This window comes from Lipophrys pholis (genome assembly GCF_963383615.2).
Source record: "Lipophrys pholis genome assembly, chromosome: 1".
Lineage (NCBI taxonomy): Eukaryota > Metazoa > Chordata > Actinopteri > Blenniiformes > Blenniidae > Lipophrys > Lipophrys pholis.
In genome coordinates, this window is record NC_137635.1 from 33675547 (window position 1) to 33701966 (window position 26420).

At 43.3% G+C, this 26420-nt stretch overlaps 1 protein-coding gene across 1 annotated transcript; it reads left to right on the forward strand.

The window, feature by feature from the left end:
* rab2a (RAB2A, member RAS oncogene family) lies at nt 1-24483 on the forward strand. Its single transcript, XM_080485305.1, has 8 exons — nt 1-212; nt 7193-7264; nt 8715-8782; nt 11552-11634; nt 13318-13410; nt 14241-14352; nt 19318-19386; nt 23323-24483. The coding sequence occupies exons 1-8, from the start codon at nt 167-169 to the stop codon at nt 23416-23418; spliced, it is 639 nt and encodes a 212-aa protein (XP_080341431.1). The 5' UTR covers nt 1-166; the 3' UTR covers nt 23419-24483.
* Nucleotides 24484-26420: the final 1937 nt, after the last annotated feature.

Genomic DNA, 26420 nt, shown 5'->3' on the forward strand with positions numbered 1-26420 from the left:
GTGCCGTGTGACGTCGTGCCGAAGCTCTCGCTGTTTATTGTTCCTTCCTTGAGCAGCGACTGAGAAAAACAGGCTAACAGGCTGTCAGCTACCTTCCTCGCACGGTTCACGGTCGGTTTCACGAAGGCGCAAGGGTCGAGACAGCTGACTGCACACACCAGGGGCCATGGCGTACGCGTACCTCTTCAAATACATCATCATCGGAGACACGGGTAAGCCGCAGCGGCGAAGCGCCAGATACGCTGGCAGTTAGCGCTGAGCTAGCTGCTAGCCGCTAGCCTAGCGGTGTATTTCCGCAGTGTTGGACGGTCCAATGACGTGGTTAAAAGCCGAGAGGCGAGGGGTGGGATGACAGCTCCAATTATTGCCTCTTAACGTACACGAACAATACATAAAACACGCCGGCAAGCGCCGTGAAGTCTCTTGCAGACGTTACCTATGCTGCTCCGGGGCAGCAGGTGTGACACCGACAGGTTTGTGTCGGGCCTTTTGTCCGTTCGAGGGTGGGGGAGCTAATGCTATCACACCCCCTGTAGCATTAGCTGCAGTTACATATACTCAGCAGAAAAGAAAAAAAAAAAAAAAGTCGTCACGACTTCATACAACAAAATATGTAACCCCCTTTCTTTTTCTAGTGTCCACATATTTATCACACAAGACCCAGGCAACAGTAGCTTAGCTTCTTGGCAGAGGAGGCCAAAAGCTAAAGCCTCTAATATTCCATGAAATGGCGTAGAGCAGCTCTAAGTTCTCATCACATTTCAGCTCACGATCTGCACACGGTAGTGTGATTTTTCTCGCTCACAACATTAAAAGATTTACATCCAGTACCCATCAAGATTTGAGGAAGCCCCGGTGAATAAGTAGGTAGTATGGTCATCTGTTTGCTGTCAGCTGGCTGCACCGATGAGGGGCCTGCCCAGGTTAGTTTGGATTGAGGCAGCAGGTGGATTTATGCTGCTCCTGTATTACAGTCATTAGAATCAACTTTAAAACATTAACGCCATTCTTTATTGGGTAGAGCTAGGATCATTTACCCCTAAACTACATTAAGCAATGAACAGTACAATTGATGTTTCCCAAGGAAGAAAATTAATGTATACGTTTTAAACAGGTATCCTGCATTCAGGTGAAAAGGCGTGAGTGTGTACTCCTTCAGTGCCTTGAAATTGGTTTGTAATTCAGATCAGGTGATTAGATGTACTCTGCAGCAGGCTGCATGCTTACCAGAGTCATCGCAGAACAGGTTTCTGTTTCTCCTGCTCTTGTTTATATCTTCAGGCGGGTGTTGAGGAGAACTACAGCCAAGGTCCCAGCTTGATTACATGTACGTCTACGCTAGAAATACTTTCTGTGCAGCACCTCCATAGCAGCATGCTTTTCTCTGAAACTGAATTCAGAGAGCACAGATATCTATGGCAATATCAAGTTTCATCTTCAGTGCAACCAAAAACATCTTGTATCGCAAAAAAAGATAAAAATGTGACATAGCTTTGTGCACTGTATTATAGCTATAACATCGTTATTACATGTTTTTAGGGGATGCAATGTAAGCTGCACTTTCGAATTGTCATTTTGTATACCTGTTAGAAAAACTGTTTCTTTTTCCTTGCCCAGTTTGTTCAAGGCAAAAAGTTGCTACGTAACTACCAGGAAATCCTGAAATGAAAGTTTCTCTAGCTGTAGAACCAGTGAGCAGAAAGAACAGACAGAAATGTCTTAGTATACAAAGTTCTAACCTGTGTGTCCCTTGTTTTGTTCCTTCTGTTAAAAACAAATTACTCTTTCATATTGATCCAGGAGACATATAAACAAAACATGATGGAAATAATATTTCATACCAATATTATAGCATTTTTGTAAGTCCTCCACATTTTAACAAATTACAGAATAGAAACTTTGCTGTTATGTATGCGTAATCTCATGTGGTCTTGTGAATCGAGACTTGTTAAGCTTCCTGTTCCCAGATGTGAGGAATCAAGCAATAGAGCAACACCCTGCAAAATAGTGACTGATTGCCCACTAGCTAAAGAGGCAGGTTTTGGATCAGGGGGTTGCAGGTTCAACCCCCATGGCAGTCAGGCCTCCACCGTGGCTCACTGTAGCACCATACTGTGGCCACACACTGATGGCTCACTTCAGTCAAGTAAATCCCCCAAGGGGATTGATATAGTAATTATTATTATTAAAATCAAGCAATCGTATTTAACTAAGAGGAAAATCCTTTATTGTCTGCTCAGTCTTGGTAATTCAGTTTATGGCACTGCTGTGATGCAGGTTGATTTATGTTGAACTGAGTTGTATTCCCTGAAGTGTTTGTTATTGGTAATTGAATACTGAACAAGCAGTCAGACAGGTTCTGTGAAACATGGGACTAATCCTTTAATTAGATGAGACCAAAATGAGTTTTTTCAAATGCAACCTGGATTAAGTCGAATTCTTTATTCTTATTTACAAGCTGGCTTATTTGAGTTAGAATTTACTCTTTCAACATTAAAGGGGGGATAATTTGACCAAAACTTTGACATAGATTTTGTCAACACTAACATTGTATTGATTAAAAAAAAAAAAAGATGTATATTTGAAAATAGAAAAGCATAGAATGTTTGGTCACATATGTTGTCTTCTTTGCAGTCCCATGGTGACATGACAGGGCATCCCACATACACTGTGATGACTTGATGGTGCGACCTCTGTAAATAAAAACGGAAAGAAAAGGAGCAGCCAAATAGACACTGTGTTGTCTAAATAGCCTCAAACCGCATTGTGCTTTAGGTGTTTGCAGAACTGTCACTATTTATATGTTTTTGAAATATAATGATGTTTGATCATTGTTTTTGCTTGTTTTCTTCATAATAATAGTCTGTGCGGTCCCTATCTTTCCCTCCTGTAGATTCATTTGCTAATTTTCCACAGCCATCTGCTTTTCATTATCTATGGCTCCTTATGGAGTACAGGAGTTTGACTTGGGTGTGTCTGTTTGTATCCTCATACCATGTTGAGTTAAAGCAAATAACCATATAGCCACAAGTCGAAAGACTCAAACCTAATGAGCGTCTGGGTCTTCATGGTGGTCTGCTCTGACATCTGGGGCTTTTTTTTTTTTTTTTTTGTAGAAAGTGACTGTAGGGTTGTTGGTCTCCCCTCTCCCCTCTCCCACCCTGCAGGTCACAGTCTAACCCTCACCTGCACGGCACCATCTGGGAGACACACTGGGTATCCATGTACACACTGGCTGTGGTGGGTGTAGCTAGTTAGTCAGCCAACAAGAGCTGCTGGAAAATAAATTGGACTCATCGTGTGGTTCTACTGTTAATTACTGTGTCCCCGTTCTGGAACGGAAGAAGAACAATCATCAGTTGATCAGTTATGAAACTCAATAAGCTTCCTAACCCAGTAAACAGGCTGCTTCTATTTTTCTTTTTCTTTTTGCTTGGGTACATACTGTTTTGCACCAAACAAAAGGTAGGAGTGTTGGTGAAGAGACTTTGCTTATTGATACAAGCCATGGAGCAGAACAACTATTGATTGACCTGTTGTGTTTAATAGAGAAAAATGAAGGTTGGACTTTCTCTCTGTCCGATGCTCTCCAGACAGGCTCTCTGGAGATCTGCTTGGCAGAAAGGCAAACTTGGTTAGACTCTGAGGAGAAAATTATAGTCCCTGTTAAAGTTACGAAAACCTCCAAAATAGTCTGTTCTACTGAGCAGTGCCTGTAGGTCTGCAAATTTCCAGAGACTTCTCTCTTTTCGTACAGTTTTGACCTCCTTCTGAAGATTTTGAGCTGCGTCGTGATACATCAGAACAGTTTAATCTCAATTGATGAAAGAAGTCAAGTGTTTTTTTGTTTTTGTTTTTTTTCCCCTCAGTACTTGTGGAGTAATGCTGGTAAACATCCATACTCCCGCTTCAATAAGCTCTATTTGGTCAGTGCCATTTTTCAAGAGGATCCTGGTTAAGCTGCCCTCTGTGTGTGTGTGTTATATCTTCCCTGACAAGTGTTTCACAACAGGGGCCCTCGGGAGCTCACAGTTCTGTGGTGCTGTGGTGGAATTGTGTAGGAAGCGGTCTTTTTTGTTTTAGACAGTGCTATCTTGAACAAATCGGTAACTCAAATCTGGAGAACTTTCTTAAACATATATCACTATAATCCATGTTTAATGCACATCACTTGCATGTGTATTGTAATTCAAGCGGTTGTGTAACTGCAACACATCTTCAACTAAAGTGTGTATATGTTTAAACTCTTTACTGAGACTGTCTCTAGAATAGGTTTTAAAAGCTGAGTAAAGTTTAAGGTCTGAATTTAAAAAAGATTTATACATGTCGTGATTGGAGTACAACTACACAACTAATGACCGCCAGGAATGCTGATGGAACCGTGAGTGTTGTTGGTATGTGAGGCTCAGAAGTCATATGACTGGTCTCTAACATGCTACTCCATAAACCGCGTTGCATTCTGATTAATGTATTTGTGATGGAGGGTTGTGATTGTGTCACGATGCATCTAAACAAGATGAATGGTCTGAGCAGGCCGTTTGCCCACGAGTCGCCTTAAAATGTGAAACTCTACATACCATCAAATTGAAAACATGATTAGTGACTAATCTGTTTCTATTGGACTACATGTCCGTTTGATAACCACCAACTACGTTCATATTCAAACATTTTTTGTTTGTGTATAAATGTATGTGATCTTAAATTCTGTTTTTTTTTTTTTTTGAGGGAGAAAAGCTTTGAAATAACTCAGAAACAGCTTTAATTTTTACGGTTGGTTTCAGCGCAGCAGCTTCAGATCTGCCATTAAACTTGAATTCAGCTCCTCAGTAATAACTGCGAGGAAAAGCTCCCTTGGACAAACCTTCCTGTCAGAGTCCTGAGCTGGGATTTTTGCTCTGTATGCTGACTAAGCAGTGATTCAGGTTACCGCGCCTCATTGGCATGCAGAACATTTTAAAAGCATCAAATGTACAATCTGTGGAGTTAATAGAAATGTCTCTTAAACCACTAACTTGTCACCTCTCTCTGTTATTGGCAAAGGTTAGATCGTTTGTCTCATTATTTTAGTTGCGAGTCAACAAATTGATGGATTGCCTTGAAAGTTAGTCCAGCTGCCACAAGTCTTACTAATCGTGGTGAAGTTATGTCACATATTAGTCACATTATGTCCAGTACTTTAGTTTCTAACTACCTTTCTGCAGCCTCTGTTGTTTTGTTTCACAGTTGTGAAAAATGTCATACCTACAGTAAAGATCAGTGAAAAATAGCAGTTAGAGTTGCAGATTAGTCCTCGTGGTGGGACAACTTGGACAGGGCTCTGTCGTGAAGGTCCTGTTGCTATGACAACAGCTTAGGTCAGTCTTCAGAAGGGAAATCACATTTCACAGGTTTCCTTCCACAGTTAATGACCAGAGCCCAGGTTTATATTCCACTTTGTCTTGTCTGTCCTCTTCCATGCTGTTTAAATGCAATCAATTCCTGCCTTGTGTGATGCTTTTAACTTGCAAGAGTTGCGCTGTAAAGGTTGATTGCATGTAGAATATTTGCTGTTGTCGAGCCGCCATATTTAATGGAGTAGAGAGAGGCTGAATGTTTTCCAACGCTGCTTATCGTGACTTCACATCTGTTTAGTCTGACTGGTGTTTGCTTTGACAGAACAACTTAATTATTGCACCTGTCAATGATCCAGTCGACTTGTTCCTTTTGTTGACTGACTGCCCAGTATGGCTGCTCCGATTCGGTGTTCCCCTGAGTGGTAACGTCCACTGAGGAGTTATTACCACAGCTAGAAGCTGGAGGAAAGAGCTCTCACGGAAACCTGTACCACAGTTCTCCGTTCATCATCACTGTGATTGTAGCTGCTTGCACCATTTGAAGGCACAGCAGGCTTTGATTATGGACCTCTGGAGACCGTTTGCTGCGTTAGAACAATCTGTTAATTGCTTTGTGGTTAAATTATCCAATTAAGAAATAAGTGTTTAGTTTTTTGCTGCTGGCTTTTTGAGTCTCGTAGACGATGTTGCACGCAAGGGTCGGTTGACTGCTAAGCCAAGTGCAATGGAGGCGACAATGACGTGATTGTTGCTTTTATATAGCTTTCCTCCCCGAGATCTCTCCATCCCCCGTCGTCGTCACACCAGTCCCTGCCTAGCAACGCACTGCCTGGCAATGGTGATCCTTGGAAACCACGGAGGCAGAAGACCATGTTGCTCTCTGTCACCTCCTTGAGTCCCTGTCGATTCTCCTTACCTCCTTTGCATCTCAATTTGTCCACCTCCTCATTCTAGTCATTGATTATTCTCTTATTCATATGCATATGTAAATACAGTCGACAGCGAACGCTCATCTTCTCTAAACGACAATTTGCATATATATAAAGCTTTTTGATCTCATGGAGATCTCCGACGTCTCACAACCTTTCGGGCTGTAGTGAAAATGGTTCACATTTTACCGTCCGGACAAACTCAGGTCTCGATATTCAAACATTGTCCCTCAAGCTTCGGTAAAGCAGTACATTGAACTTGCAGGTGAATACAGGACATACAAGCATTTAACACAATACACAAAGATGTATTTACAGGCCGAGTTTACTGCTGCTGGAATTTGTTTTTGGTTCTTTCTCTATCTCTTATAGTTTACATTCCTTCAAAACCGTTGTTATAATAAACATGTACAATATTAATTAAGTTACAACGATCCACCTTCTTGTCATATTCACATCTTAACTTTTTTGAGTTTGAAAAGAAAATCTATTGGTTTATGTGCACTTGTTTTATTTTGCTGATGAGAAAAAGTGGGTTTTGTGATTTGTGATCTTTTCAGTATGAAATGGAGAATCCAGCACCATCAGTCCTCCCTAAACTAAATGCTCCTCGTTAACAGGCCACTGTAGGAGCTGCTACACTGAACCTGTGTGTTTGGGTTTCACCATCTGTGAAGGAAATAACAGCATTTTTCTCAAAGACTCTTGAGTATTGTGGTTCTGATTACATTTGGAGTCATTTTACACAAAGTACATCTCTACCGAGTTCTTGTTTTTAGCCTAACACCTAAAAGCAGTAAAATCTCCTCATTGTACCTTAAGATGCTTCATGGTTGACTGTAGCTCAAGAGCCTTTTAGCAGATCTGTGGCAGGGTGCAACACTCATTCATTCCTCCAGTTGTTTAATGTTGTTTCTTCTTTTTTCGCAGGTGTTGGAAAGTCATGTCTATTACTACAGTTCACAGACAAGAGGTTTCAGCCAGTTCATGACCTCACCATCGGTAAGAGTGATTATGCAAACATTAGTATGTAGCTTTCAAAAAGGACACGCCTCTCTTGTTGGGAAGTTGTTTGAGATGCTTCAATAAGATTTAGAGCTGACTGACTAAAAGGTGGGAACATGTACCTGTGGTGGATCGCCCACATGCTGGCAACAAACTACTGGTATCATGAAGCTTTATTGCAGTGGGAGATAAAGGATGTGTCAGATAAGCAAAGTTGAGCTCACTACGGGCCTGCCGACATTCTGCAAGATTAAATCTGATTCAACTGAGCACAGCTCTGCGTCCTCTGATAAAACCACGTGTCTTAAGTTAAAATTACCCTCCTTATAGTAGATCACTTATTAATAATGGCTGTTTTCGTTCCAAGAAGAGAGGTGCAAGGATTAAAAGACGTTACTCAGTGAGCATCTCATCGTTATGATATACAGCATGATTCATAAAGCATCTGAATCAGACCACCACCACAAGTTTTTACAGACTCAAGGACCAATCCATAAATCACACAAGTCAGTATTCTCATCAGATTGGCAGCTTTTTGTTCGTGATTTCTGGTACCTATTTGATTCCTGGAAAATGATGTAAATGCTGTTCTTTGTCGGCCATTGTTGTGGTCTTTTGACAAAAAACAACCTGTGATCAAATTCAGACAGTGTCGGATATTTGGGGTGATCGTAGCTCCTGCGACCTGTTTGTTACGCTTACATGTGGTGTGTTTTGTTGGGAAATGAAAGACCATAACATTAAATGCTAACCTAAAATGCTAGTACATGCTAATAAGTACTTATTTCAAGCTCCCATTTCAATATTGGCCTCCCAAGTGTCTCTTTCTGAGCCACGATGGTGCACATTTTCGCCTCCATTTTTTGGGGGATTTCTCTCCAAACACATGAATCCCACAGTGGCGAGGGCTTCATCCATGTTTGTTATTCTTGCACAATAACATCGATCCTCGTCCTTGTAGGCTGCAATTCAGCTGCCATTCGGTGACTGTCTGAAACGAGAGTACATCACTCTCTTAATTTGTGTTGTGAAATGAATCAACTTTGTGTGAGCATGTTTACATGCACACGTGATCATGTCAACAGTATAATGTGAAATTCTCTGACTGATAACAGCAGTTACCTGATTTTGAGAAATTGGATTTATACATGTAGATTTCTCTGATGTTTCTGGACATTCCTGATAATCCGTTTTATTTAGATTATTTTACACTTACACTGCTTTAAAAAAAGACATTAGACAATGGAGGTGGGTAAACAAAAGTCCTAGAGGATATGGAAGCAGTCTTGGGATTTGAGGATCGCCGGTTTGAATCCCACACCACCACAAATAAATAATGTTATTTTAAAGTGTTTTTAATGTGATGAAATTTTGAAAATCATCTGAACACACTGGGGCTGTTGAATTAACACTATCTAATTGAAACCATTGTCTTGTGTTTGTGCAGGTGTGGAGTTCGGAGCACGGATGATCACTATAGATGGCAAACAGATCAAATTGCAGATCTGGGATACGGTAAATATATCTCCTGAAGTTTCACATTGTAGGCGCGCAGTCACGATTGTTTAAAACAACAAAACACTTTTAATCTTGTACTGATTTCTGAACTGTAACGCATTAATGTCCAATAGTCAAAATCTTTTTTTCATGTAGAGGTACTTACTTAATCTTAACATATATGGAAATTTAATGAATTCTGAAAACTCTTTGTTTTTTTTTTTTGGTTTTTTTTTTATTATAATAATGCAGAAGACACTATTGGTAAAGAATTACAAGTCCTGATAAACAAGACGTGTCGCATTTAAAGACCACATAAAAGCAGCATTTTTTTGTTAGTTAAACCAAAAACAAGTCATGGAAGTCATAAATGAATAAGTAATTTTTCCAGGTAAAAATGTGCTCACTGCGCCTGTTTGTCATATTCACAGCAGTGCTAAAAAGCCTGGACTGATTAATTATTGTTTCAGCGTCATCCTAAAACCAGTGTTGTATTTGTGTTTAATAAAGTGAAGTGAAGCACCATTTTACTAGTGAAACAAAAATGATTTCATTCAAAAGACGAAAGACTTTGGGGGGGGGTTCTGTGTCAACTCCAAAAACATGCATTTAGTGGTTCCAGACTGATGGTAAGTGTGAAGGTGGCTGATTATCTCACTGTGCTGGACGAAGAGTGTAGAAGAGTTTCGCAGCCCCGGGGTGAATATAGAGGAATAGACGATGGATTTCTGGGTGGATGATTAAGAGACGGGGAGGACGGGCAACACAAAAGTCCACCAATAAAAGTTTCTGGAAAAACACTGTAGGGGATGACCAGATTACCTTTGAATAACAGAAAGCAGTCTTAATCACATCAGTTCACACAGGGGAAAAAACAATAGTGTTTGAAGTCTCAAGTCATTGTTACCCTTTGCTGTCACTCTGGAGTATATTTCAATTCTATTGCAGTAGTATTTCATTTGTTTGAAGTGTTCACTACTTGCAACCCTCACTGAAAAAGTCCCTGTGATGATATTATAACCCACCATGCTGGGCCTCCCTTTAGACTCGGGTTTCTTTTTTTTAATTAAGGTTTGTCCTCCTTGGAGAAAGCTGCTGTGGTGAACTGCTCCTCTGAATTATAGGGAAAGTGTTCATTATGTGTTTCAGGCTCACGTGTTGCTATGTGTCATTATTTGGACAAAAGATGGCGCATGCCTTTGCCAGACTGTACAGCATATCTTTACATGTAGTTCTGAAGTTGCCCAGCAGGTGGAAGTAGAGCTCCATGGAAGAAACTGTCAATTTCTATTAAGAACTGTGGAAGGAAAAGCTCTTGAACATGTCAGTTTTGGTTCTCAAGTCCTGGACAACTACGTGTTTCTGTCGCTCCGGATTGCAACTTGTTTTTACCGGGTCATTCATGAATGTAATAATCCACGTTCAAGTGACCAGGACCCAGGACGGCGGCTGTTATAGTCCATTTCTGGATTTCCAATTCACCGACACCTAACAGCAAGAGGTGTGTGTGTGTGTGTGTGTGTGTGTGTGTGTGTGTGTGTGTGTGTGTGTGTGTGTGTGTGTGTGTGTGTGTGTGTGTGTGTGTGTGTGTGTGTGTGTGTGTGTGTGTGTGTGTGTGTGTGTGTGTGTGTGTGTGTGTGTGTGTGTGTGTGAGAGAGAGAGATCACACAAGCCTGTTGGGCAGATGGCAGACAGACACAGCGTTCCCTCTCTTTCACCCTTATTTATCATTTATTCACTAATAGCATTACTGGCAGCTGACTGCTCCCTGAATAAGTGACTGACTGTGCGAGTGACCAGCTAACCTGTTGTTTTGTTCGCTGACTGAGCGTCTGAACAGCCCTGAAAATGGTTACCTTCACCTGGTGACTGACGAGTTGTGTGGTGGTGACCCGCAGACCGGCTTCCCGGGTGACAAACTGGCATCCTGGCCCTTTGAGTTGCCGAGTGATTCACAGATTGACTCTGTTCTTGCCTGCCTGCCTGTCTGTCTGCCTGTCTGGTTTTTCAGATGAGGTCAGAGCAGTGCCGGGCTTGCAGCTGCTAGGATAGAGTGCCGTTTTGTTTTCGACTCCGGCCTAGAAGAACACAGACAACATTGTTACTGTATGTCGGACGGAGACAGAGGGTGAATAGACGAGGCAGGGAAGAGGGGGTGGTAAGAACGCTAGATGGTGAAAGCAGCGATGGAAAGAGGGGAGGCCCAGGGATTCATAAAGAATGGAAAGATGAGCAATGGAGGAAAGATGCAGTAAAGCTGAGACAATGAGGGGAAAAAAATAACAGAAGGGGGTGGGTGAATAAGCAAGGTGACCTGGTGTTCAAGGTAGGCTGTCAGGTATGACATAAATGCTGCAAGTCTAATCCATATTCTATCTGACACCCTATCAGACTGCACAGCTAATGGGACCCGTTCTGTTGGTCATAAACAGTGAAACCGGGAGGTTAGACACACAAGTAACGAGAAAGAAAAGAATTGTGATGGATAGATGGAGAACGAACTCCATTGTATCCCGTTACAAGCCGTGCTCTGTCCTTTCCCCTCGCCAGCTGATGAAAAAGCCAGAGCTGGAATCTATATGAGAATGAGGACCAATATTTAAAATGTGCAAAAACTAAACAGGACTATTAGAAAATGTGTTCTGGAACCGAACAAGCAGGCTTGATAAAGCGTTAGACTTTGGCTGCAGCAGGGTTAGAAAGCCAGAAAAAAAAAAAAAATGTCTGTGGACATTTCAATTATTCAGGTTTCCATTTCTGTTTATTAATATATGTATGTTTCTTCAGGCTGGTCAGGAGTCGTTCCGGTCCATCACCAGGTCTTACTACAGAGGAGCAGCCGGAGCACTGCTAGTCTATGACATCACAAGGTAACGCGGCCAATCACAAGCAACTCACGCTGCATGCAGGAAGGTTCCGGACACCCGGAGAGAGAGAGAACGGAGTACAGGAGAGTTACTCATAATGTTTGTGGCATACGGAGAGTGGGAGCATCTCAATGCAACAAAGACGGTCTTTAAAAAAGACTGCGGCAGCTTCCTGAACTGGAACAGGGAGCTGGCTCCACAAGACAGGAGCCTAAAAAAAATATATATATATATAATTATAAAAATATAACTTGATGATTTCTCTATAAATGTAAGGTGTGAATAAATCTACAGAGGACATGAATGTGAAATACATTTTTATTATGTTTCAGAGTGTGTGCTGTTGTGCTTCTGAGAAAGTCAGAATGACAGTATTTGGGACTATTAAATTGAATGTTTTTAGATGACTGAATGTGGTTGATTAAATCTAGATTAGATGCTAAATATTTATCAACCATGGAGGAAAGAAAGCCATTCAGAAGTCTACACGGGAAAGCTACAACTTCTCAGAAATCAATAGTTTTTTGTTTTTTTTTATATGTAGTGTATGTTCCTTCCCTACTTAACTTCCAGCAGATCATTTCAAGGTAATCTGTCTTCACAAACCCCGTCAGCAGCCTCCACATGTGCTCAGCAGTATTGGCCAGAGAAATTTGTATTGATGACCAGATTGACAGGAAATTTGTTATTGATCTTCATGATCCCCAGAGGAGGACTCCCAATTATTTGTTGACCTTGTGACCTTTTTTTTTTTTTTTTTATTCCTGGGCTCCCATTACTTCAGAATATCTACTTCACTGTGTTGTGAATAAATACACAAATGGCCTGGGGCTGAGATAGTTTCTCTGAGTTTCCATGTTCCTTCTGTGAATAATCCCGGATAATTGTTATCAGACGGGATCTGAGGAAGGGCCACTATGAAAGTAATAAATTGTGTTTGGTCTTTAGTCAGAGGAAGTACACAAAATATCAACTAAGGATCCTTCTTATGGGATGAGTTGTGTGGGAAACACTTCTTTACACAGCTGTCCCTCTTTTTAAATGCACACTGAGCTCTCGGTGTTTTCTGATGCTGCATGTGTTTCAGAACATAAGAGTGAAAACTCCTCGACAAACAACTTGAAGCAACATAAACAACTAGCTTTTGATTATACTCTGGCAAAACCTCTGTGTGCTACCAGCTGGATACACACACACAGTTTAAGAAAACTATCAAACTCTGCACTCCCTAATAAGATCGTGGAATCGACTGAATCTGGTTTGTAGTAGCGCTGCTTTATGCTACAGCTGGTTGATTTTCCTTGACGCTTTGCACAGGTTGCTTGCTTCAGCCTCCTATCTAATGCTGGTGCGAGTTCTCATCAACCTTTCTGATCTGTTGAAGGTGAAGCAGTGACTAAGCGCCATAATATAGTAGCCTGTGGTCTTCAATGCATCTGCACTGCGTTTAACTAATCTGTTTCTTCAAACCAAACCCCCGGGGATGTGCCGCTATAGACGGGGGGGAAAGGTGGATTGTTAAAATTGCTGTGAATATTGCGAGAGTAAATGACACACCTGTCAGTCAATGTTACGAGCGGGAGCGAAATGTGTGAAATCCACATGTGCGACAGATGTTTTAATTGTGACACCCGAGTTGCATCAAAGCGCCGAGACTGAAACCATCAATCTGTCCATTTCCAACAGAAGGGACACCTTCAACCACTTGACGACCTGGTTAGAGGACGCCCGCCAACATTCCAACTCCAATATGGTCATCATGCTTATTGGCAACAAGAGGTATGATCCTGTTTTTCCTCTCTCTCTCTCTCTCTCTCTCTCTCTCTCTCTCTCTCTCTCTCTCTCTCTCTCTCTCTCTTTCTCTTACGGGTACATACTGCCCTACATAATGCTGGACCGTCAACAATGTGTGGCAGTGGTGTTTAAGAACGTTGTGCTGTATAACAATGGCTTATTTAACTTTTGGCCAAGCAAGCTTTGATGCTTTTACAGCTGAACCGCCTCCAAAGTTTTTGCACTAATGTTCCAATTTAGCCAAAGCAAAGACTTTCACACTAATCCAAGTCAAATCTGCAAATTGGATTTAGTTAGTTTAGAGGAACTGACTTATTATTTCTTAGCCGTGGCTTACTGTATCTGGGCTTATATAATGCCCTGGTGTGTAAGATAAAGTCGTGACAAGAGAGCGCGGCCCGAGAGCAACGACTGCACTTTGGTAAACACGTCAAATTTGAAATGAGGAAGTTCACTTCTGCAACACACTTCAGCTGGTTATTGACAAAACTGCTTGCTCACAATGTTCTTGAGGTTACATAACAGCATTGCATTAGCTTTTTTTTTTCCTTTTTCTTTATAAACGCTGGTGTTGATGCAATTATAAACACTTTGAAACTGAGTTTGTTTTCTGTTTTTACAGCTGACACTAAAATGACTAATGTGTTCCATGAAGCCTTGGAATATTAGCCAACATTCCAAAGTGCAGATGATAGAATATGTTCGTTGTGATGAAATGGACAAATTCTTTTTCTTTCTTTGTTCCGGCTGAGTTTTCTTTGTTTGGTTTTTTTTGTCTCCCCATGTTGATGACATGCACTGTATGTCTCTTTAAGTGACTTGGAGTCGCGGAGAGAGGTGAAGAAAGAGGAAGGGGAAGCATTTGCCAGAGAACACGGCCTCATATTCATGGAGACCTCAGCCAAGACTGCCTCTAATGTGGAGGAGGTAATCATACACTGTCATGCACATGCATACACGGACGTCTTCTTATCGAGCTGTAAGACCAGCTTCCAAGTCTTGACGAAGGCTCACACGTCCTCAGACTGTGAAATATGTCATCGATGTCAACCTATAAACATTTTTTGGAGCGTTGCCTATGTACAGTGGAGAAGAAAAATAGCAATTTTAGTATCTATAGTAATATTTAGAAACTTGAACCAGTTCAATAATGGGCAGTAAAGCATGGCATTCTCACACTCTAAACAAGCTGATTAAATATAAACCAGTTATTCCCTCGAAGTATTAACACGGGTTAACGTTGTCATTCCGAGCATGTTGGTGTGCCAGTTATAGCATTGGCAGCCTGACTGAGCTCTGAGCACCACTCCAACCCAACGTGCCTCTCATGCATAAACATCCAGTCAGGTCTCAAAGATAAGGTGCTTGAAAATCCCCGAAGGCCCGTCAGGCAATCCATATGGAAAAAATGCTAAGTTCACTGAGTGATATAAAGATTTGTGACCAATTTCCACAAGTTGTGCCTCAGCATTGGAGTCACAACAGTAAGATTTACTCTTCCAGTTTTTATCTCTTGTCAAAATGAACTCCTGGATTCAGGTTGAATAAGGTGTTTAACAACCCAACCTCATTTCAAAAGCCTATAAAGAATTCATGGACTTCATGCTGTTTGCAGTGAGGATGCATTAATCAAGTACAATTCAATCTCATTTAGCTGATTTTTAGATCCCAAACCCTTCTTTTTTTTGTTAGTATTGTATTTATGAATTTATTTTTTACCTATTCAATACTTTCTCTTTCTTTTTAAATCTGTTTAAATGGGCAGATGTATAACAGGCTGATGGTGTGATGACTTCCTCAAAAGATTTATTTGTAATCTGGGTTTTGGTCTTCATTCTGAAGTTTGCATGTTCATCCTGTGCCTGCACACATTGTTCTGGCTATGAACTCCTAGTTAGCGGGGTCAATTGTGACTCTGAATGAGCTGTGAGTCTGAGTGCAGGTGTGGATGATTGATTGCTGCTATAAGCTTTTGCCCTCAGGAAGCTACTTTAAAAAAATAGACTGAATGGAAGAAAGAAAAATTCAGAAAGCATACTTTTATCAATCCTCTTAAGAATATTTTTCTCTACGCTGAGAACGCCGTCTTCATAGTTGACCTCAACCACACCTCGTCGGCGCTCTGCAGCGGCACGCGCCCTTTGAGCTGGTGGTGTTGAAGCGCCTGGACCCACAGCGGTCCACATTCATCTGGCCTCTCTGACCTCTAGGCTCCCACTGCTTTAAACTGCACTTCTAGTTATAATTCTAGGTTTATTGGAGAGACTATAAAAGTATTTCAGCATGTTTCACTATTTTCTCAACATTTACGAACAGTGGGCGATGACCACTGAAATGATCACACTGTGACATCTCTAGGTCAGTGCACGCACAGTGGGCATTCAATCCACACAGTTTTGATGAACGATACAAATCAAATTAAGTTTTCTGTCTCAATGCAGGTAAAAATGCCCCGCCGAACATATCCGACCCCCCCTCCCCGGTCGACCTGTAGCGCTATGGATCACCGCACTCTATCTTAACCTTGCCAGCTCCACATTAGCATCATGAAGCACAGTGAGCGCGCTGCTCCGCCTCCTCACAACGACACACCCCTGGTGTTGTTGTGCGTAATGAATGCATGGCGTTGTCCTGCGGGACCCCTTTCTCACTTATCCAATCACATAAATAATCCCATCCTACACTGCACAGCATGCCAGCTAGGGGCAGCGCCGCCTGGGTGCGTGCGTGCGTGCGTGCGTGCGTGCGTGCGTGCGTGCGTGCGTGCGTGCGTGCGTGCGTGCGTGCGTGCGTGTGTTTACATTGATTTTTTTCTAGCCTCTCCTGCCTGGCCTATATCATACAAACACACACCCACACTACTGTGGAGTAGAGCTCTCTCTGGGGTTAAGATGAGGGGGGAGGGGTGTGTGTGCGTGTGTGTGCGTGTGCGTGTGTGCGTGTGCGTGTGCGTGTGCGTGTGCGTGTGCGTGTGTGTGTGTGTGTGTGTGTGTGTGTGTGTGGTATGATTAATTTGTCTCATTAGTGTCCTCTGAATCCTCCTGATACCGCGCCTCTCCTCCCTTCCCTTCATCTCTCCTCGCTCCATCCCTCCTCATCCCTCGGCGTCCATCATTTGCTCTTTACCTCTCCTCCTTCACCTCCCCCCTTCCACTCACCATCCTTTTCTTCCTCCCCCACTCCTCCGATGTGCCTTCCACCCCCTTCTCCTCTGTGTCTTCCTGCCCTCCTCCATTCATTTCTTCCTCCCCCCACCTCTCTCAGTCCCTTCCTCCCATCATCTCCCTCCGTCTCCCTCGCAGTATATCAACCAGTTATAGTTCATACATATTCATAACCTCCACCCCGCCTCCCCTCAGCGACATCAAGCATCCAATCAGCACGCGGGGATTGTCGTCAGGGTCTGTGGGTGGACACTAGGGCTGATGGGATGGTCCTCAGAGACAGATAGGGAGAGATTCCTGTAAGCATCTTTTCATCGTCTCATCGCCTCTCCTTACTTCCTCCTCACATCCCTCTTTCATTGAGGTCCGATCTTCAACAACCACTCACTTCTGTCACCCCCCCCCCCCCCCCCCTTAACTCCCGTCCTGATTTTTTGGTGTACACTGTTTGACTTAACTTTAAATGATCTGTTATATTTATTCTGTAACCTTCAATTGCAATTGTTTTCCTTAAACCACTTGTCTCCTCTTTCCGTCCGCTTTTCTCCATTCCTCTTTTTCTTTTTATTCCCTAATATGCTCAGTTTTCTGTCTTTTAATGTTCTATTTTCCTCTTATCTTATGATCTGCACATATTTGAACCTCCATTAGCTGAAGTTCAGAACAGAAAGTGTAAGATGTGAAGGAACAAGGGGTGCAGTGATGCGTTGAGGGAAAGAGGACAGGAGTGAACAGGACAGAGCACACTAGAGAGCACCCCTGAGCTCCGAAGTCTATTTCTGACAGGGTGTCAGATAGAAGTTCAGGACATCTTTTCAGTTCCTGAAACACTTTGTCACAGGCTGACAGAGGTTTTTCTTTTTGTTTTTTGTTTTTTTGCACTCTGAGTGAAATGAGTCTGTGCTGTTACTTTGTTCCTTTATGGACAGAAGTGTCTGTGATCAGTGCTGATTTGAGATCTTTAGTTTTACTGGGTGCTCTTTAGTTTAGACCTTGGAGACACGCACACGCACACACACACCCACACACACACACACACACACACACACACACACACACACACACACACACACACACACACACACAAACACACACACACACGCACGCACTAAGAGAGCTTTCCTGGAGACAAATGCATGGATAGCATAGTCATAGACCAGCCGCTCAGGGAGCTCCAGTCGCATTTTATTCAATCGTCTTTGATCACTGCTCTGCTGTCTAAAAGCTGTGTGTGTGTGTGTGTGTGTGTGTGTGTGTGTGTGTGTGTGTGTGTGTGTGTGTGTGTGTGTGTGTGTGTGTGTGTGTGTGTGTGTGTGTGTGTGTGTGTGTGTGTGTGTGTGTGTGTGTGTGTGTGTGTGTGTGTGTGTGTGTGTGTGTGTGTGTGTGTGTGTGTGTGTGTGTGTGTGTGTGTGTGTGTGTGTGTGTGTGTGTGTGTGTGTGTGTGTGTGTTAGGCTCTGATCTTCTAGCTAATCAGCTCAAAAGAGCAACTGCCTCTTCTTATAGCGTCTTCAGTCGTATCTCCTCCGCTTCTGCGAGCCTTGGAAGGAGCTCTGAGGGTATCCTCTCAGGAATTATACCTTCTTAAAGTAATCTTGAATCTCAACAGAACAGCTTTCAGAGGATCCTCCAAATACTTAAGGACCCCCACGCTTTGTTTTTAGATAAATAATTCAAATGCGAATAAGCTGTGAACAACAATAACGCGGTGAGCTCATTTGTTGCTAACTTGGGATTGAATGCAGAAACCCCAAGCACATTGTGATGCTGCCTTCTGTCATTATTTTCATTATTGAAATATCTCATAAGTGTAATGTTTAAAAGCTTTTTTTTATTTCTTCTGTGAACTGTCAAGAGCCACACATTGGTGTAGTGGTTCGCCCTCTTGCATCACAGTGAGACTTCCCACAGTTTCCCACTCTGCGTGTGTAGTTTGTGTGTATTTGCTGTGTGTCCGTGACTTCATTCTGGATTCTTCTCACCATCAAAACCCAACTTCATGAAACCACCAAACATTTTCATCCATCTTATGTATGTTTTTAAGCATCCATTTTAAAGCACACGGGAAAGAAAATGTATGGCGTCAAATTAAAAACAAAACAAAACCCTTTGCCTTTATTTGTGTCCAATTCTGTGGTCTTGTGTTAAGTAGAGCATGGTGTAGTACGAAGGCCTTGACTTTTGTACCAAGCAGACTCCAGATTCACACGCTTTGTCTCATGGCGTCCATGTTTGGTTGTTTTGTCTCCAGGGTGTGTTTTTTCTGCCAACATGATACGTGGATGCATAGTTCCTGTGCAGCCAGCCCCTTTAAATGTGGAATGAGTGAGATTGGGATTTTTAGCGTTGCAAAATATTGAGCAAATGAATGCACGCGTTCCGTCGTCGCCACACGGAAGCATAAAAGCCGGCGCGGCAGTTCACTGTGTGATGGCAAGTTTGTTACGATTTTGAGAGCTTTTTCGAGTCTTGACAGGAATCTTGGAAGCCTGAGCGAGACGCGGAAAGTCAAATGTCTGCATGTGAAGGGCTGGTTGTGCTTCTGAAGTTTACATTGAATCCGTTTTGCATTCCCAATGATGTGAAGCTGTTTTGGTAAAAAACGTCGTCTTCTTTTTCTTCGTCTTCTGTTTTTGACAAGAGCAGCCTCATTTATGGGAGTGAACATACAAATATAAATTAAATCTCCTCCCCTCTCTCTGTCTGTCTCGCTTCCTGTCTCCGTCTCAGGCTTTCATCAACACAGCCAAGGAGATCTATGAGAAGATTCAGGAGGGAGTGTTTGATATCAACAACGAGGTGAGATCCGCTGCTCATCTGGGTTTTTTGGTGTTTTTTGTTTTTTTTCCCTCCTCCCCCAAATCTCTATATTCTGCTTGGTTGTTTTTTTTTTGCTTTCTTCCTCTCCTCTGGTCTTTGTTCTTCTCTTTCCCTCCCTTATTTTTTCCTCAGTGTGGTTTTCCAGCAGTGTGTGTGGTTTGCCACGCTCCCTCTAGCCTCAAAAAGAGGGGAAAAAAGTCCTCCTCTCTTCTTCCTTTGACTCCAGCCAAGCAAAACTCCCTGCGTTCCTCCTCTCCGCTGCTCTATTTTCCACTCCTGCTCTCTCTCTCTCCCTCTCTCTCTTTATCTGTCTCACTCTCTCGGCATCTTGCCAGCTCATAAATTCCTCACATCCCACAGGGTCTCAGTCATTCAGTAAGAAAACAAACACTCAGCCAGCCAGTCAGCCCGTAAGCTGCCTATCCAGCCAGTAAGTTTGTGAACCAGCCAGCCAGATTGTTGTCGTCTTGGCGAAACGGCCAACCAGACGGTCAAGACTCCACGGCCGGTCGGCACAGTCGAGAGTCAGTCGGGCTTTTTAACTCGCCACCTTTATGTAATCCAAAAACACAGTTCACATTAGATTATTGCTTAATGTATCTATGGGCGTCTACAAAGCCCCACCTGTTCAATTATTTTGCCATCCTCCAGCTTCTGCGGGAAGTGTTCCGAGTGCGTCGCCCCGTGTGCACACGTCTGACTCGACACAGTCCCTATTCAGTCGAACCTCCGACAGAGTTCACTTTTGTTCACATTTGACTTTGAGGATGTGCTCGTTCAGCTAGGAAAACATCTCTGCACTAAGGTTGATTCATCCTGTCAGTTTCATTGAACACGGGCCGACATCACCCTGATATTTAGCCCGGGTTTCCATCGTGCTTCACTTCATTCATTCAGACTGACACTCCGGTCATGTCAGTTGCTTTCTTGTAGGGAGGAAGCGGTTAGTTTGATTCATTAGTTTGTTTGCTCCCACTAAGCTGCAGATCTGTCATGAGGCGCTGCGTACAGTCCACGCAGAAACTACTATAGCAAAGATGTCATGTTGATCAATGGAAGGAGGTTCAGGTTGTGTTAACAGTCGTGATGCACATGTCTGGTCAGGAGGGGAAAAAACTGAGGATTTAGTTGGAGATGCAATCATGCAGCATTCCACACACTTTAAGTTGTGTGTTACACAATGGATGCGCTACAATGTGGGATTCTTGTAATTATTGGTCATAAGCTGAAGGCTCTCGGTTGCTTATACAAAGTTAGAAGGCGTCATAACATTGGCACGAATTCTCCAGCTGCACAGACTAACAAAGTTCTGCTGTAATAAAAGGCGTTCACATGCCCGTCACATCCCGTGTTCGGTCAAATGAGACTAAGACCGGGCTGAGAACTGACCTTGTTTCATATTTCTTCAGTTGTTCAACTGCGCCAAACCTGACAAGTGTGACACACCTCAGAGGTTGTTGTTTCTGTATGTGTGTACGCCCACACTGATGTTATCCACATTTGTTGGAAAGTTATCTGAACTTGATTAGCTGGTTAACAAGTTAAACTGTCTTCTATGCACAGCTTCGACCTTGATACGTTCCACAAAATCTACTTTATACAACTTAAGGGGCTGGAGTTGATCCCAGCTGACTATGGACGGATAGCCAGAGAGACGGATGACCATAAACATTCATATTCACACTTACGGGCAACTCTAGAGTCAATGATTAACCGTCAGTGTGTTTTTGTTATGAGGGAGAAAAGTCACGTGCACATAAGAGGAACAGCAAACCAACTGGATTTGAACGGAGAGTGTTCCCACAGTGATGATAATCGTTCTTCACCTCTTCCCAAAACAAGAGAGATTCTCGGATATGTTTCATATCACAAGCAAGCTTCAGTGTCAGATACTGGAGCTGAATCGTGGTAAATGGTTTCCAGATGGCACATATTTTAAAATGTTTGGGACTTTTATGGGGTTGCCTGTCACCACATCTTAGGTCCGCCATTGCTGTTGTGACGTGATTCCCGTTTCCCGACGTGCTTTTGCGCCATACATTCATCTAACGTTTCTTCATTCCAACACATAATCATGTTCTATTTGATGAAAGGTGGAAAACCTGCAGCGTGAAGGCCTGCTGTCTGCTGTCCCATCATCCAGATGGTTGTCTTCTCAGCCTGTTGAGCGCAAAATATGCTTCCCTGCCCGTGCAGTCACATGACGTAAATCACGTTACGGTCCTCTCAGACACGCACACAGTCCCCACCATCCAGTCCTGTGAGCGCCGGCGAACGTGTGAGAACACTTCTGTGTGTGTGTGCGCGCCGGTAGGCCGTGCAGCTTCTAAACGGAGTCCGCCGGTCTGCTCCACATCTGTTTCGCGGCATAGCCAAGGAGCTCAGGCGCTGGGCAGACAGGACTGGAGAGAGCCAGGCAGCCAGTGTTTTTGTTATTAGTAACAGTAAGACGGAGCGAAGGCAGGCTGGCCGGCCAAACCACATCAGCTGACTGGCTGCGAGAATGAGCGAGGGAAGCCCCACCAGAAATGTTGGCAGCCACTATGAGAAAACACTCGCTCGCACACACACACACACAGGCTCTCACACACACATGGCCTTTGCTCAATAAATGTGATTTAAAGGCATACAGTGTTTCCCAGAGGCACTACTGCTACTGAGTGTAGGAGGGGGAGTTACTCTGAGAGGGAGCGAGATAAATATATACAGAAGGAGAGAGCAAGCGAGGCTAGAAGTGTGCGCCGGCCACGGAGAGAGAGATGATGAAACACAGAGAGGGAAAGTGAGCACTACAGCACAGAGCGAGGGAGTCAGAGAGATGAAAGTGTCTCCCCACCACCCACCCACCCACCCACCTGCCTCCCTCTCCCTCTCATTCTCTCTTTTATATGTGCCATTCGGTTTTGTTTTGTTTTTTTTCTTTCCTCCCGGTGTCCTTGAGTGCTGCTGCTGTTTCCTTTGCCTTTGTGCAGCGCAGCAGCACCTGTTGCTTCGTCTGTGATGTGATCTAATAGGAACCCCTGCAGGCAGTGTGCAGTGTTAATCTCACCATGAAAGCAATAACACACACAGTCACTCTTGAGCCTCTTTTATTGAGTTCGAGTTCATAATTAGACATTTTTTTGGCCCGAGCGATAATTAAATTTCATCACTGTCATGGTTAATACGCTCTTGGTTCTACTTTCATTGAGATTATCTCCAATAACACGGGAAAGTAATGTGCAGTACGAGGAAACTGAAAATGGACGGCTTGTTTCAGCACTTTGACCACAAGATATCCTGCAGCCTGCATTAATGCTAAAGTATAAGAAGCAGCATGGTGATACTGCTGCCTCGACTTGTGGTTCATTCAGTTTAGGCTGTTTCACGTGTAAAGTTCAGCTTGTGTGACCCACAGTGAATGCTCGCTGCTGACCATTCCGACTGTGGAATAAAATGTATTGAGACCATCATTTCCAGTCTGGTTATGATGGAGGTTCCATGAATGGGTCAAATGTCTGTGAAGTATTGTCCAACGACTCTCAAAGTAGACTATAGCTTTATACTAAGATTTGCTTACAGAGCTCATATAAACACACGCTACCTTATTTACTTTCGTGCTCACCAGCTGTTCCGTTCCTTCTCCTCGATAGTCTCTGGACTCTCTGAGTTAGGGCCTCGGCATTTATGTGAAAAGGTTTTTTATGGAAACTTTCCAACACAAAAAGACACACACATTGATTTAGCCAGATTAGATTCGTCGCTCAACCTAACAAGTAAGTCTTTGGATAATGGAAATAAGCCAAAGTACACAAAGAGAACATGATAACTCTACACAAAGCTGAGCTGTCCCACAATCAAACCTGGTTTACCGCCACACCTGATCGGAGTGGTTCACATTCATCACTGTCTCTCTTTGTTTCTGTCCTCCTGCAGGCTAATGGTATTAAGATTGGACCCCAGCATCCTACCACCAACTCCACACTCTCCAGTAGCCAGGGAAGCCACCAGGCTGGAGGGGGCTGCTGCTGAAGCCCCAGAACACAACTCCTCCTCTTCCTCTTCCTCCTGCTCCTCCTCCTCCTCTCCGACCCTCCTTTGCGTTTCTACAGAACTGTCCAGGCTCACTAACAGTTTAACCTCTGTCTCTCTCCGTCTCCCACTCCTTCCCTTCATCCATTAATCCCTGTGTTCTTATCCCACTCTCTGTTTCATCTCTCCTGACTCTCTTGACCATCCTCGAGGGTCTCGGAGCTGCCCCCCCCCCCCCCCCCCCCCCCCAAAGGTCATTCTGACTTCCTACAGTCTTAGGGACAGAGTCAACTTCACTTGCATATTTATCAACGTAACCCGGACAATTTGTACTTTATTTGTTCGTTTCTTTTTTTGTTGTTGTTGGATGAACAGATTTTAAGCTTTTCTTTTTTGTAAAAAACAAAAAACAAAAACAAAACCCCCCAAAAACATCTCCTTCTGTCTCCATGTGGATGTTGTGGGATGTTTCAGCACCTCAGAATCACACACAGCCATTTTTGGCCATGGTGAGTTGACTTTGTCTGGATAGAGACGGGACCGGGGGGGGTTAGGAGTTTAGTGCTCTTAACAGCTGACAGTATGGAATAAACCCGGCGCCATGTTGTGTCTATACACACATCTGTGCATGTTTTTTACGGCAATGTCGATAGCGGGGACGTGTTTCTACTTGCTGAGTCAGTTTTCATGCTGTGCCTGTGTGTATAGGGACGATGCAAGTGTGCGAGGCCCTCGAGTCATTCTGTATTATCTGTTCATAAACAAAAAGTGCAAATCATGTCATTTTATGGTTCTTTCTTCCCCCCCCCGTTTTTTTGTTTTGGTTTGGTTTTTTTCTTCATCCTGCCGTTTTGATTCCTTTTAGTCTTTGTGCCCTTTTTTTTTCTTGCAGACGATCTGTATTTAATGAACACTACAAAAATGGTTGTGGCTTCAAGAGTGTCTTTAATTCGCCTGGGGAGAGAATAAAAGACCAAACTGTTGAGTGTGAAAAACCACAGAAAAGGAAAGCAGGAAAGCGGAAACGTGAAGGGATGTTGAGAGCAGTGGGCGCCATTATGAAGTAAAAAGAAAAATAGATTGGAAATTGACTTCTTTTTTTGTTTTCTTCTTTTTTTTTTTCGTTAAACTGTATTTATCAAGCTTATTTCTGTATATATGGCTCTTTAGGTTACTGTAGCTTTCTTGGCTGTTTAGGGTGAAGCTTGACACGTTGGTCGTGGGAAGTAACTTCTACACCGGGGGCTTTATTTAGAAAAACAAAAAGAAAAGCTCAGTTTGAACCCTCGAACGGCTTTTTAGCATTTTAAACACTTTAAGCCCAGAGGTACGGCTCTGCCCTGCTACATTAGGGTCGCTGGTGCCCTTTCTTTTAAATGACAAGTATGAATGATAACAGGCTGTTAACAGGACCGTACAGAGAGGCATTGAAAGTCCCTGGTGGAGAACCGACTCCAACTGAAAATGTCAGAGCGCCTCCCTTCTAAGCAAGTTAAGATTCCCGTCATGAATTAGCTGGCAGATATATAATGTATACTGTTTAGAGCTTGGTCCATCCACTGCTGCAATGTCTTTTTTTTTTTGCTTTGAGATCCGCCCCCAATGTAACAGCCACCATTTTACTGTTATGATTATATTTTACTGCTTCTGTTACTCATCGTTCACCCCCCCCCCCCCCCTTCTCCTTCTCAGACTGTGTGGTAACAATGGCTCTGTAATGACTCTTAATGCCAAAATATTGTGTTTACCTGTGTTTTGTCAAAGAAAAAGAAATGGGGAGAAACGTCACCGTGAAGCCCCTCCCCCCCCCCCCCCCCCCCCCCCCCCCTTTTAATGTGACCGGAGACCAGCTGTCTGCCTTAACTCCACCTCCCTGGGAGATTTGGACAGCTGCTAAAATGAATGACCTTTTACCTGCAGGAAGGCGTTTTACCACTAACTAGATAGTCGAGCGTGCATTACCCATGCATAGCTGCACACTTGGAGTTTAAAGTCTTTGAGGGGGTTAAAAAAAGAAGAAAAACAAGGCCTAGTTTGAATTTTGTGTCTCAATTCGGGCATTTGAATTGAATCTGAACCCGTGTTATTTTCTATCCATCCTCTTCTTGCGCGCGCACACACAACCCACCCCCACCCCCCTCCCCCTCCCCCTCCCCCTCCCAGCATACAGTGTATGTATGCGTACATATATTCCTGTCTATCTAACCCTAGCTGTGTTTATCTCTCCAGGCTAACTGTAACTGTTTTGGGTTTCACAGCAGCGTGAGTGAATCTGTTTCCCTCGGCAGTGTTCCTCTTATTTTATTTCTTTTCTTTCTTTTTTTTTTTTTAAACTCCTAGATATATTCCGACAGTTATTAATCTTATTCTGATGATGGTTATTCTTTGTAAAACATGTAGTGCGCGTGTGTGTGCGCGTGTGTGTGCGCGTGTGTGTGCGTGTGTGTGTGTATGGACCCAGAGGGGCTACAGGGGGCAGGATCACGCCAAACCTGATGCATCTATCTATCTACCTACCTACCTATCTATGGATTGATCTATCTATCTTATCAATGTGGCCCTCCTCTCTCGCTCTTCCCTCCTCTTCCTGCCTCTCCTCTTCCTCCTCCTCCTCCTCCTCCTCTTTCCCCCCTCAACGTTATTTGCTGTGTTTGTTCTTTGGAAAAAATAAAACCTAAAAAAAAGAAAAAATGAAAATGCTATCACAATAAACTATAATAAAACATTCTAAACTCTAAACATGTCATTTTGATGGTTGTGTGGAGATGGGGGGGGGAATACAGTATTTGAAAAGAAAAAGGCTGAAGTTCTGTTTTTGTTTCCTCCCCACGCCGGAGACGTCGCAGCGTATGAAGGAGTGAGTCACAACGCGTCCACATGATGTACTGGTTGTGCTTCAGCTATTAAAATGAGCAAAGACCAACTCGTGCTCTCTTGGATCGCTGCTGTTCGACCTTCAGACGCCATGAAGATTGCGTTACCTGATGTGGGTCGCCTAGGCT